Genomic DNA, 12,859 nt, shown 5'->3' with positions numbered 1-12,859 from the left:
TGAATTTGCCTAGAGACTTGCGTTGGGTGGCCAAAAGGACCCGCAAGTTTCCTAGCAAGTACAAGCAGGTCGCAGCCATATCCTGCATTTCATTGGCTAATAATAAGTTAATGGACGTCACTCAACTTGCGTTGATTTGGGTTGAGTGGCCAAACGGTGAAAAACTTGCGTCGACCTGCGTGCAAATTAATCTCGACCAAAGTGAGCGCAAGTCATCGCAATTCAACGCATGAGTGCACGCAAAGCCTGGCCAAACGGAGTTGCAAGTAGACCCAAGTTTTCAACTTGCGTCTACTTGGGAGTCCGTTTGCTTAGGGCTTACAAGCGTGCTCTTGGTTTCGTGTTTGTTTACTACGGTACTGACTAGTGCGCTCTTTCGTTTGTGTTTGATTATTACGTTACTGACTAGTGCGCTCTTTGTTTTGTGTTTGATTATTACTTTAATCAAAACTATAACAAAATTCTCGAACGTGATTGGCTATCAGCAGCCCGATTTGAGCATTAATTGGACAGTGTACGCGTCATGCTTGTAATTGGATAGTACGCGTCATTTTGCGCGCGCTGTTGCGGTGCACTTTGTTGGGGAAACTGCTGAGTTTTTCATCATTCACAACGACGTTTAATAGTTCAACGCTCAATCGATGGTTTGTTCGTTTCTCGAATTTTGTCATAGTTTTGATTAATTGGTAACAGGACATCGTGTCGTCCAATTCAGTCTGTAATCATACTCATGATTAACAAATTGGACTCCCGCTTCGCGGTTGTCCGATTTTGTTAATCACTCGTATGATTACAGACCGAATTGGACTCCACTCAGTCCTATTACCATTATTAATGACTAGTATGCTCTTTTTTGTGTGTTTGATTATTACGTTAATGACTACTACGCTTTTGGTTTTATAACATCATTGACTTGAAAGCCCGGGTAGGGGACTCCCATGTAAAATGGACGGGGTTGCTCGTCGTACCTTTAAGTGGGAGAAAAGCCAGCTGTTTTTGGTACCGTTTTATGGTGTTCAGCCTCAAAAGGTCCTCAGCGGTTGTTTTCGCGGTTGCTTTTGAACCAAAAAAAATTTCTTCAGAAGATATTTGACCACTGACTGAGTTTTTGAGTCGTCTTCTTTACAATCGTCTTCTTCGCTGTTTAAAGTTATGAAAGCGTCAGTAAATTTGTTGTTTTAGAATTGGTTCCTGTAAGGGGTGAAAAAAATTTAAAGCTACGCCCACAAAACAGGATTTTAATCTTGCTATTTCTAAGGTTAGGCGATTCTTCACAAATGTCCGACTGGCACCTTCGGCCTTTAAATATGGGACCCCACCGCCACCCTCCCCCGTCTCCAGGCTGATTTTTTTGTGTTATTCAGTCTTTGTTTTTTGCTTGAATTGTTGCGCCGCTGACGTAGTGCCTGAAAGACAGTACAAAGATTCTTATATGAAGTATTTACTCACTGAACCGCTTGTCATCAGTTTTCTTCTTCCATGAAAACGAGAGTTGCTTGACAATAGCAAGATGGATAGAGCAAGTTTTAAAAAGCTCGGAGATTGTTCGTTGACTCTGGCAGGTCTTGCGGGATTACAGCTTCCATGCTTAGTGTCTGCAGCATCGCCCTCATCTCCCCTGGCTAAATTGAAGTCCCTTGGTTTCCCGTTCAATATGTCGGCAGGAACATTGAATGAGCACTTCTCTTTTTCTCCTGAAAACCTGCTTCAAGGACGATATCACACTCTTGTAACGAATCTTTTTAACCATAATGGTAAGGTTCACTTTTGCTTAAATCAAAATGATGACTTGCTCGATCGTGTTCTTCACTTGGTTACTCCCCAACCAGAATTAAAGTCGATTAGCCCTCACATTCACGTAAAGAACGAGAAATAGACAGTGTTTTCGACTTCTGGCTGGGGGCTAAACGATTAGGGGCTAATGTACCGGTTACTCTTCTGCTCTGTTCTTCTGGTTTTTAAAGTTAAGCACTTTTTCTTTTACAATAACTAGAAATTCTTGGGCACTCATTGGCTAATTTTCAATGTCAATAAGCGAACAGACACATGAATTTATAATTTGTGATGCATCGACGAGCGAAAGTGGAAAATGTAACAATTTGTTATTGTTAAAAAGCAAATTGACATCAGTTTTTCATGCGTCAGTCCTGTTATTGACGATGAATTTTGTCATAACATTGTCAAAGTAGTCTCAGCTATCGCTTCGTGGAACCACAGCTACTTTGACAATGTTGTGACAAAATTTGTAATCAATAACAGGACAGATGCATGAAAAATGGACATCAGTTTGTTACATTTCAATATTATCTCACATTATTTTGATACTGAGTGTTCCAATTAGTTTAATAGCTGTATATATCCCATAGTCACTAGCTTTCAGTCAGTCAGTCCCTCCATCTGCCATCATTTAATTTAGTCAGTCATTTGTTTACTCAACCACTCAAAGTTTAGACTTTTTGATATTATCAATATTACCGTAATTTCCGGCAGTTTACCCGCACGGCAGATTACCCGCACCGGTCATTTTTTGCCAAAATGAGAAAAAAGATTCAGCAGATTACCCGCACTGGGTAAAAATTAACACATTACCCGCGGGTAATCTGCCAGAAATTACGGTATCAATATATATCACTCTGGCCAATCACAAAGGAGACATACAGTCCAGTGGACTAAATGATCAAAACTCAAAGCGAATACATGTAGCTGATGTGAAGTGCTATAAAACATGTGCAAGTGTGGTTGTTTTTATTCCATAGATGAGCAACATCTATTCAACAATATGACTGTGCTTATACCAAATGGATACCATGTCCATAGACGATTTGGGCGTAAGCATCTATTGGCGGCATTCCTTGGGGGAGGTATTGCTGGAAATCTCTCTCAACTTTGGTTTTACATTTTCCATCAGATCCAGTGGGGGGCTGTTTTACCGTCACCAAAGTCTTGGGGTATTCTTGGCGATTTTCTTGGAAACAAAGCTGAAATTTGGCAGAAGTTTGCACTGGATAAAGTTTTCACTTCAGTCCATAAAACAACACCATGCAGGGGTGCTAGTGCTGCAATTTCCTCCATTGTTGCTATCGAGACTTGTGCCAATATTGTTTCATTGTATGACAAGTACAAAGAACTAAGAAGACGACGGGAACTAAGGATTGCAGACGATGAATGGGATAATCGCATGATGAAAGAAGTGCTTTATGAAGTATGCCATTTGTGGTTTGTGATCAGCATTTTACTGGCTGATTTGATCCCCTTGTTTGACAGTACAAGGACTAGTAAAGGAGTCTTTGACACTCTTGTTGCCTACTCATCAGATGGGATAGGCCATGCCGCACATATTGGTGGCTTTTTATTTGGCATGGTCTATTATTTGGTTGTGCTATCAGGTTACAGAAGGGACAATAGGTGATAAATGTGCATGAAATAATAATGTCAACATCTTGGGATCCCCATAGAAGTTGCAGTCAGAGTAAACTAAAGGAGTTCATAATTTACAGTAATATGGGAAAGAGAGGGAGCTTCCTTTCCTCCTTGAACTTAGCCTGACTGAGTACACAAAACTTGTACGACAAAGCTTGTACTACTTAGTTGCACTACTTGAAAAGTCACATTCAAGCATTTCTTCCAGACTTCAAAGTTAAAGAGTGTTGAAAATGTCTGTCTAACCCCAGTTGAAATAGGCAGACTGAGAGTAGTCTGCTTGGGATAAGCATAACCAGTAGCGTAAAATAGCAGGTACAGTGGAACCCTGCATTACAGTCACCTTGTTATTTACAGTCACCCCATTACTACAGCCACATTTTTTGTCCCAGCGAAACACTCGTGCATTTTCTAAATAGAAAATTCAGTTAATGTGGCCAACCTGTTAATACAACTTATGGCCACATTCTGAAATCCCAACCTTAGTTTATAATTTACCCTTTTTATATGGCCACTCAAACTAGTTACGTTCATTTTTCCATTGTTATTAATTGCATGTAGTGAGTGAAGTTTAATTTGTTTTTAAAATTATACCTGCATCACAGATATGTATCAAAGAATAGTTGCTCAGAAGTGCAATTGTGATATATCTGTTAAGACATCACCCAATTTAGACCAGTCATGAAAGTTGACACTACCCCATTAATACGGCCACCCAGTTAGTACCGCCAAATTTTCATGGCCCGTTGGTGATCCTATTGACAGGTTCCACTGTATGAGACAGTGTTTAAATCAGATTTCCAGACACTGAGAAGAGAGCTGAAAACATGATGTACAACAGAATGTTTTGATGGTGTTAGGAAATAGAATAGCAAATGGACAACCATTGCTTTCAACAGGGTTTGAAATAGATGATGCCCTAGTGCAGCACCTCTCAGAGAGCAATAAGAGAACCATAAAAACTTCCTTTGCAGCTGGGCCAATTTTTGAAAAAAGCTTATGATAAAGCTGGTGATCCAGAACAGCCTAACCACTGAAGTTCTGACAGGTGTCTTGGGCCCATTTCTTGAAAACCCCGGAATTTTTTCAGGCCCGAAAAGCCATTTTTAGTTAATCGGTATTTAAAGACAGAGAGTTGTATACACCTGAAACGTCTTGTATGAAGAGAATTTCTGTTCGTATTAAGAATATATGAATAAAACAGCTCTATAGTCAAAAGGTTTGAAATTTTGCTACAGCTTTTTGGGGCGAAAACTTTTTGGGACCTTTGAGAAACAGACCCCTGGTCTTATTGAAGACACTAGACAAGTATTTTAACAATGTCTTCTCAATCAAAAAGAGGCACGATGGTGGTTGAAAATCTCTCTCCAAGCTCAGTTTTGTAAGACAAAAGAGATTTAGTGTGACCTTGAATATAAAGCATAATTTTTATTTTCAATGTGTTACCTTAAGTTTTCCCAGTTTCAGCTTGCTCTAATCAAATGTTGATCATAACTTAACTGTAGTATGGCAAGGCTGTCATTCATTCCACAACCCTTGTATTTGAAGAACATTTGCTAAACTTCATGAATAAAACTCATAGCATGAACCCACAAGTAGTCTAAGCTAAATCACTAAAACCTCCTCCTATAGTTATTTAATACTTAACCTGAGTGAGGTTTTGCCTACAGCTTTCTTTGAAATATGGCTTTAAAGGTGTACAGTTTAGCCCTCTAGCAGACATTGCTTTAGTCCCTTTCTGCTACATTTTAAATTGTACTAATTATACATACACATCAGAAATACAGACCGACTGTTGTCCCTAACCAATCAAAAGAAAGAATTGAGTAACAAATACTGTACTTGATGAAGGTGTGGTGTTGTAGCATTAACAACAAGGATTGCAATGAAATAAATCAAATTTTCATTCATTCATCTCTCAGGTGGGTTTACACAATTTACAGTTCTGACAACTTCAGGGAGCAGTACACCATAGTAAGAACTGAGCAAATCCATTTTGAATTTCATTAACTTTGCTAGTTGTGAATTGTTTTACAACATAATCTGGGAACACTCTAAAAATCTTGTGAGGGATACATGTATATGTACTGGTCTATGTACAGTTACATTTGAGCCTCTTGACAGGAAGTCCCTCCTAACTGAACCTTTGTAACAATTTGTTGAATAGCTTGTAACAAGAACAGAGCTAATAATTCTGCACTGAATGGGAATTTCTATTGATCCATATCCAGGCCTTCAGTCAGTGCCATTTTCTTGCTGCTCTGATCAAAATGAATTAAGATAATTATTTCAATAATCAAAAAAATGGCACTGAATGATCCATTCCTCACAACTTGTCAGTTGAATATATCACAACAATGCACTGTCAGTACATATCAGTTTTACCTGCAAAAAGAAAATATAACTTGCTAAATTAAAACATCAATATGTACAAAACAGGCAATTTAAAACTATTTTAAAGGGTTATACATACACTCAGCTTAAATCTATGGTATTCTGTAGAATTAAAAACAACTTCACCAGTTTGTTTCATTGTTTTTTTTTTTTTTCCATTCAACCGAGATTAGTGAGTTAACCCACATAGCAAGGTTGGTAAATTATGATCGGATATCATGACCAAGCACCAAAATGACTTAGCTTTCAGTCATGAAGGTCCTGTTTGTAAACCATGTTTGCTTTGAAACATGTTAAAAATCACAGATCATGCAGATCTGTGGTTTATTGCTAAGCATTCTAAAATAAAGATTACAAAGGACACATGTCCTGTATGTAATAAAAGTTATTTCCAGATCTGCAGTTTAGTGATCTCAGGTAAGTACAGTACCTTATTTTAAAATTTGTTAGTACACATCTCTGCCACCCCATTCTTTGATCATTGCCTTTAATACACTTAATTCTATTTCTGGTCCAATGAGAGGATTAAGTTGACAGAAATAAGCACAAACCCAGCTAGAAAACAAGTTAAGGCAAGTTGATACCTGATACATATTTTATGTGATAAGGTTAAACATTTTCTGCCTTTATAATTATTCAAATCAGATAAGTTTTGATGTTTCAAATTATGATACTGTCGATGAGATAATGAAGAAAAAAATAGAACAAGCTGGAAAAAAAAAGCACTTAAAATTTACATATTAACAATTAATTTGTATACAACGATGTTGAATTTATAAAGGTTGCATGAAAAGTGGTTCCACTTTTTGTGTGCATTGTTAAGAGTATTTCGAGGAAATGTCTTTCAATTCCAAATAATGTAAAAGCAAAGAAAAACTGTGTAGGGCGTGTTAGGGGGTCACATTTGGAGCACCACTCATTATTGACCTCTGGGAGATTATGATGTTGTTAAATAGGCCACATCCGATATATCAATATTCCAACATGGCTCCAAGGTTTTCAGAACAAACTTCTATTATTTGGTGGTGTTTTCTTAGTACCCAATTCTTTGTTGGGGAGCAGCAAAAATTGAACTTATGACTTTGTTATGGCACCATTGTGCTGTTCCAGAAAATATCCACACTCCCCCAAAAGAAGGGATTGGAATTTCCTGGGGTGGAGGGTTCTGAAGGATAAATAAATTTGAAGAAATGTATGAAGCTTAATTGGAATTTCCAGAGGGCTGAGGGGGATCTCCCTTCCATGGGGGAGGTATGGATGCTTTCTGGAACTACATGTACACATTGTCGACACCAGAAACGTGTTTGCAAATGAAACAAAGAAAAGAAACTATTTTCACTAAATGACAAGGCGCTACTGTTAAGAATGTTGATATCGTTTTGTGTGCCACTGTAAGGTTTGAAATTCTTAAAAGGATACAATAACCAACAGCATACAGCAGTCAACACAAGCATGGTTTGTATGAGTCTGAAATCATAGTAATGAGAAAAACAAATTTAATCATATTGATCTAAATACAAACCTCAGTTCAACTACATTGTGTCTACCAAGTTAACTATTGGGGTGATGAGGTTGATGGTGGAGAGAGTTCATTCTTACAGTTTCATAATTGCCAATTTTGGGTAGAGAAAGTTTTTGGTGGTGGTTGAGAGGGCAACAATCAACCTTTGATTAGATCTCTAACAGAAACCTCATTACAAGTTAACCTTTTAGTCGTATTCATTTTAATAAGTTTGGTAGTTAGGTAAGTTATGAGATTCCAAATAAGCTTGTAACTTAATTTTGAGTCTGGATATTCAGAGCTAAGTGTATACCTTACTAGGTAGTTAATTTTGTTTAGTTTGAGATTTACTCAATTCCATTTACCTCTTGTTCGGTCCTCTGACAAACCAAGGAATAACTCCACCTACAATAACCCATATTCCTGTGACAACAATCACAGGAACTACTGCCATAGGCTTTGCTGCACCATCGCCCGCCATGTTGAATAATTTTGACGAGACACACACAAGTCACATGAGTTTCGGGTGTCCACCTGAAAAGGATGATGGGCGATTCGTCCCAGTCTCTCTCGTGATCCTCATTTCAACATGGCGGACGAAGGATGTCGTTCTGCAGTATTGTTAATTTGTGGAATACCCGCTTCTGGAAAGTCGACATTTGCCACAGAGTTGCAACGGTACATGCAAAAAACCAAAGGCGATTCTGTACACACGATATATGTGTGTTATGATGATTTGATTCCGTCCGATTTGGATGTACATGGCAGTCCTAGAAGCGTTGCAAAACAACTTCAGAACGATTTGGAAGAGAGGACCGATGACAACAGTGTTGAAAAAGACGAGGGATCGCCTTTCGGTGGTTCTATAAACCCTTCCAAATATTCCTTATGGAAACAATTTAGGAAGCTTACCCTCGAAGCGGTGGATAAAATTATGAATATGATAGAAAACAATTTAAACAAAGATGAAACAGACGGGCCAAAAACAGAAGTGGAAGAACTAGAGATGAAAGGGTTGCCCACTTTTCAGGACTTTTGGAAATTTTTTCTGAAAAGTATATCCAGGCAGGAAAGAAAGTGCTCTTGTATTGCTTCGAATGACTGGAGGTAAAAACCGAAAAAAAAATTAGTTCAGCTTGTCTTTTATTTTTGAGTGGATAAGAAATGCTTTTAGAGCTCGTTTTTTTTTTTTTTTTTTGTGCTAAAATTGGATTGAATTGAATTTCATTCCCCCTAAAACAGAACCTCAAATACTGACAGAAAAAAAGTATCTGGGAGTGTCAATTTTAACCTCCACCACCCCCACTCCCTCCTGGTTCCCCAAGTACTTGGGTGTCCCTGTTGTGGTTTAAACCCTATCACTTAAAATTGTCTGGTTGAAAAATATAGACAATTTAGCTATGGGGTATGGTGCATTCAATTGCATCATGCAAGAAGTGTTCTGAGAAGATCACTTGACTACCCTCATGTCACCCCCTTGGCTAGGTCATCTATATTCTCCCAAACAGATAGATAGATAGAAACTGGTATGGGTCAGGTCAGTCAGGTCATTGATTTTGCCCAAGTATTCAAGTGTTTTTCCTGTAAATCCAACAGAATTAGTTGTTGACATTCCATGACAATTTATTATCATTACTCTCCTACTTACGCCCCTCCCCCCAAGAAAAAACAATACTGACGATGGTTTGAACTGTGGAGGATTCCATAAACAAACACCATCCTTGTGGCTCCTTTTGGGACGTCTGTTTGTGGAAGGTACAGGCAAGGTCTGTCTAAGGATAAAATCTATACCCAGGAAGTAGAGGTTTTCAACTTTCTTGGTCAGTACAACGTAGATGTGAACCTTCACTAATCCACAGGGCATAGTTACTAACTATGCGCGGGGTCAGCACTGCTTCATGACATTCCCTTGTTTTGTACTTGAGGGTAACTACAGTAGCCTGCTAAGGTCAGGTCATAAAAAAGACGTGACATGTTATGTGTGTTGCCATAGGTGGAATGGTTGTCCTCATGTTATATTAGTGGATGATAACATGTTTTATCACAGCATGCGGTACGAGTATGTCCAAATGGCAAGAAAATGTAAGTTAATTGTTTTTTGTCCCACTATGCTTTGAATGAGATTTGGTAGATTGAGCCTGATGGATTTGGAACATTATACCTTAGCACTTGAAATACATTAATTTTACTTCTTCCATTTTCTGATGGAACTGTTTTTGGTCCAGAAGGGTCAGTTTTTCACCGCTTGCATGATCAGGAGAGGTTAGTCCTAAGAAAGGACAACTCGCTAACTCACAGGGCAGCTCTGACACTAACAACAGTCCTTTTCACATCAGCAATTATCCAGATGGCTACATAAGATGACCTTGCGGCTTTGTTGCCAATACAAAAGCACTTGCGCATGAAATCCCGCCAGCTACGCAGGCTACCTTAACTGAAAATTGCATTTAAGCAGTTATTGTTTTCTTTTAAGGAAGACAGTGCTGGTTTTGCAGAAGTGTTCTTGGAATGTTCACTTGAAATTGCTGAGGCACGAAACAGCTTAAGGAGCCATCCAGTTGCCTCAAACACCATGAGGAATATGTTAAGTAAACTGGAACCCCCAGAACCTGACAAGTTTCCTTGGGAACAGTACAGTCTTACTATAAAAGCTGAAGAAGAACTGGATGTTGAAATAATGTATGTATTAGTTTAAATGCATGTGAAAAATAAATATTGTACTGAAGAGATGGGGATTTGCCAGGTTACTTAGTCTATATTCTTCTGGGATGTCTGGTCTGTTATGGTTATTGGACAGAAAAAAGAATGAAACACAATTTCATTCTCAGTATTAATTGTCAAGAAGATATCAATGAATGAATCAGGCAATCATAAGCTTGAGCTTCTGAGGACAGTTCTACAGTTGTTCAGACTGAAACAAAAGGCAAATTTCTTTACTCAGTTTCTTTTTCTGTCGAATGAAATGTCAGTAGTAATAAATTATGAGTTACTAGGCAATGGCAAAGGTAATAAATACAGACATTATCTGATAGTTTGTGATGACCTTTTTGTTCATAGCTGTATTTATTTGAGTGAACTGTTTTGACATGACATGTCTGTTTGCTATTTGTGTGATAAAAAGGCTTACATCCTAAAACCTGATCACAGCTTTTTCTTAACATTAGGGAAAGTGTCGCCCGTCTTGCTACTGAAGTTCTAACGCACCCAATGCTTCAGGCTGTTGAAGACATTGAAGAGAAGGTTGGAAATAAATATCTAGTTGCAAGGTTGGATTAAACAGGACCTAAGCTTGCAAACTTGTTTGTTTGATCTGCTGTTTAACCTGTTTTCTCTGACATGCACTTTTAGACTAAGGAACGTCTCACAGTCTCTTATCTGAATATGGCTTTAACACAATATATTTTACCAGCATGAATAAATATTGGATTGTGTAATAGCAAGTGTCAGGGAGGACCTTAAGTTCCTGAGGAGGTAGAAGATAGCTGATATTTTCAGAGGGTGTTTTGTCAGAAAGAATGAATCTTCAGTCTAAATAGTTATTTGCCTTTCATTTCTCTTGTTTTCTTTGTGACAGGAGAGGTCTAGGGCAGCTTGCATTACAAGTATAGTGCACCAGGCTGATCAAGTTCTTAGAAAGTATATAGCTAAGCTCATTTCTGAAGCAAAAGGTTAGTACATGTATATACTGACAGCCATGATAATAGTATTTCTTTTAAGTTTAGTTTTCTTAATACTGAACCATAGGTATAGAATGATATGATCTAACTTGAGGTTATTGAAAATGTTGGCACACTTTACAGGCCTACGGTACAATGTAATACAGTAGAACCCCGGTAACTTGAACTCGAATAACTTGAATTCCCGCTAACTCGAACCAAATCCCATTTTCCTTGAATTTGACCCCACTTTTATGACATTTTAACTTGGTTAACTTGAACTCGGATAACTCAAATTCCCCGCTAACTCGATCTAAATTTCATTTCCCTTGATAAAAGTTTACCCCGATAACTCAAATTCTGGTTCATGTAACTCACCAGGGATGCCATCCCATTAGCTTATTTTGTTGTGTAATCAGGAAAAACACTCAAAACTAACACCACAGCAATTTGATTTTAATTAGTGCAACCGAGCGTTCACATATTTGACAGTCATTTCCCAATCTTATGAGTCATACTGGATGCGGTGCCTTTAGCTGTCACTGTATACTGAAGTGCTGAAAAATCAGCAAACTATCAATTATTAACTTGGCAAGTTGGATATTCAATCGACCCCGATAACTTGAACCCCCGCTAACTCGAACTTGTTCATTTCCCTTCAGATTTCGAGTTACCGGGATTCTACTATAGTGTTATAGGTATGCAATGCATGCAGAGGGCTACGTAGCTGTATTCCTTGGCATGCGTTGCAGACCTATGATATTTGGTTACCTCTCACTGGTGCAAAACATCGAGATTGTTCTGGACCAGATACCCTGAAGTGGTAAAGCACCTAAAAGTCACCTAGTGTTACAGGCACGCAATGCGTGCAGAAAGTTATGTTAGTCATTTGCATGCATTGCAGGCCTATGGAACCGCCTAATTGCATCGTAAAATAACTGTAGCCCTTTGCTTGCAATGCATTCCTTTAGTACAACATTAAATAGTATAGCCAAAGGCTGAAAACACAGTCTTTGTAAACCTTTCAGGTTTATGCACACACGTTTCACTGTGAAACTCAGAAAACTGTGAACACCACAAATATTTGTAGAATGTTATTGTGAAGCAAGAAAAAAGCCAGTCAGGCACGAGAAAACAAAACTGCAAACAGCAGTGGTAACTAGTTTGTCCTTTTGAGGTTTGCTCGCATGTCCTGAACATTATTGTGATTGGTCAGTACACAATTATCGACCTGTAAAAATCAAAACAAAGTGTTCACCGTTTTTTGACTCGCAGAGTAATTGCTTGACTTTTCTCAATAATGCAGGTAGCGGAAAAGCAAAGAAAGAACTTCAGTCTATAGCAAGCCAGTTGAACAGGGATAAAAAAGTCTTTCTGGAAAGCCTACACAATATCACGAGCAACTCTGAATGCAGCAGCAAAATGCACAGCAATAGTACAGATTCAACAGTAAACAAGACAGGGGTTATTTCAACAAGTGACAGTTTTACTGAAAGACAACCAAACGAACATTCAAAGAAATCACCCTATTTGACTGTTGTTCACAATGACAGTGCCAGCATTGGAGAAAATGATGTAAAGGGCTGTTTTGTGAACTTCATGGCCAAAGATGTACATTCTGCTACTTCCATATCACACCTATGTCTTCAATGTTTTCCAGATGTTGAGGACAAAGCAGAATTTAAGTCATTTGTAGAAGAACTGTTTAAGGGCACTGTTCACGTATAAGCACAAGTTAAAAATAAATTGAGATCAACAAAGCAATATGAAATTAAGACATAAACAACATTGTCAACTCATTTTAAAACTCTGTTTTAAAGAAAATGCTTTGTTTCCAAATGTTGAGGACAAAGCAGAATTTAAGTCATTGTATAAGAACTGTTTAAGG

At 38.2% G+C, this 12,859-nt stretch overlaps 3 protein-coding genes across 3 annotated transcripts; 2 read left to right on the top strand and 1 right to left on the bottom strand.

The window, feature by feature from the left end:
* The first annotated feature begins 1,341 nt into the window (after positions 1-1,341).
* Positions 1,342-4,647, top strand: LOC145478277 (uncharacterized). Its single transcript, XM_081456243.1, has 2 exons — positions 1,342-1,754; positions 2,757-4,647. The coding sequence occupies exons 1-2, from the start codon at positions 1,511-1,513 to the stop codon at positions 3,407-3,409; spliced, it is 897 nt and encodes a 298-aa protein (XP_081312369.1). The 5' UTR covers positions 1,342-1,510; the 3' UTR covers positions 3,410-4,647.
* Positions 4,648-5,311: 664 nt separating this feature from the next.
* Positions 5,312-7,825, bottom strand: LOC145478281 (V-type proton ATPase subunit e-like). The gene is made up of 4 exons (XM_081456246.1): positions 7,681-7,825; positions 7,234-7,281; positions 6,245-6,369; positions 5,312-5,805 (listed from the first exon to the last, which is right to left on the bottom strand). Exons 1-3 carry the CDS (start codon positions 7,794-7,796, stop codon positions 6,261-6,263), a joined length of 273 nt encoding a protein of 90 aa, XP_081312372.1. The 5' UTR covers positions 7,797-7,825; the 3' UTR covers positions 5,312-5,805; positions 6,245-6,260.
* A 79-nt stretch (positions 7,826-7,904) lies between these two features.
* On the top strand, positions 7,905-12,706 carry LOC145478265 (L-seryl-tRNA(Sec) kinase-like). The gene is made up of 6 exons (XM_081456226.1): positions 7,905-8,422; positions 9,309-9,397; positions 9,793-9,994; positions 10,480-10,555; positions 10,890-10,983; positions 12,278-12,706. Exons 1-6 carry the CDS (start codon positions 7,905-7,907, stop codon positions 12,697-12,699), a joined length of 1,401 nt encoding a protein of 466 aa, XP_081312352.1. The 3' UTR covers positions 12,700-12,706.
* Positions 12,707-12,859: the final 153 nt, after the last annotated feature.

This window comes from Orbicella franksi, chromosome 2 (genome assembly GCF_964199315.1).
Source record: "Orbicella franksi chromosome 2, jaOrbFran1.1, whole genome shotgun sequence".
In the NCBI taxonomy this organism is placed as follows: domain Eukaryota; kingdom Metazoa; phylum Cnidaria; class Anthozoa; order Scleractinia; family Merulinidae; genus Orbicella; species Orbicella franksi.
Note: the sequence above shows the minus strand (reverse complement) of the source record. Positions and strands in the feature narration are given on the sequence as shown.

What these genes read in the sequence shown, in the direction of transcription:
- LOC145478277 (XM_081456243.1), top strand. Translation starts at nt 1,511, where the DNA reads ATGGATAGAGCAAGTTTTAAAAAGCTCGGAGATTGTTCGTTGACTCTG. An exon ending in GAATCTTTTTAACCATAATG is followed by an intron (nt 1,755 to 2,756) that starts GTAAGGTTCACT and finishes TTTATTCCATAG; the next exon opens with ATGAGCAACATCTATTCAAC.
- LOC145478265 (XM_081456226.1), top strand. Translation starts at nt 7,905, where the DNA reads ATGGCGGACGAAGGATGTCGTTCTGCAGTATTGTTAATTTGTGGAATA. An exon ending in GAACTGGATGTTGAAATAAT is followed by an intron (nt 9,995 to 10,479) that starts GTATGTATTAGT and finishes TCTTAACATTAG; the next exon opens with GGAAAGTGTCGCCCGTCTTG. An exon ending in TTGAAGACATTGAAGAGAAG is followed by an intron (nt 10,556 to 10,889) that starts GTTGGAAATAAA and finishes TCTTTGTGACAG; the next exon opens with GAGAGGTCTAGGGCAGCTTG.
- LOC145478281 (XM_081456246.1), bottom strand. Translation starts at nt 7,796, where the DNA reads ATGGCGGGCGATGGTGCAGCAAAGCCTATGGCAGTAGTTCCTGTGATT. An exon ending in GTCAGAGGACCGAACAAGAG is followed by an intron (nt 7,282 to 7,680) that starts GTAAATGGAATT and finishes CTATGATTTCAG; the next exon opens with ACTCATACAAACCATGCTTG. An exon ending in GCTGTATGCTGTTGGTTATT is followed by an intron (nt 6,370 to 7,233) that starts GTATCCTTTTAA and finishes CTTGTTTTCTAG; the next exon opens with CTGGGTTTGTGCTTATTTCT.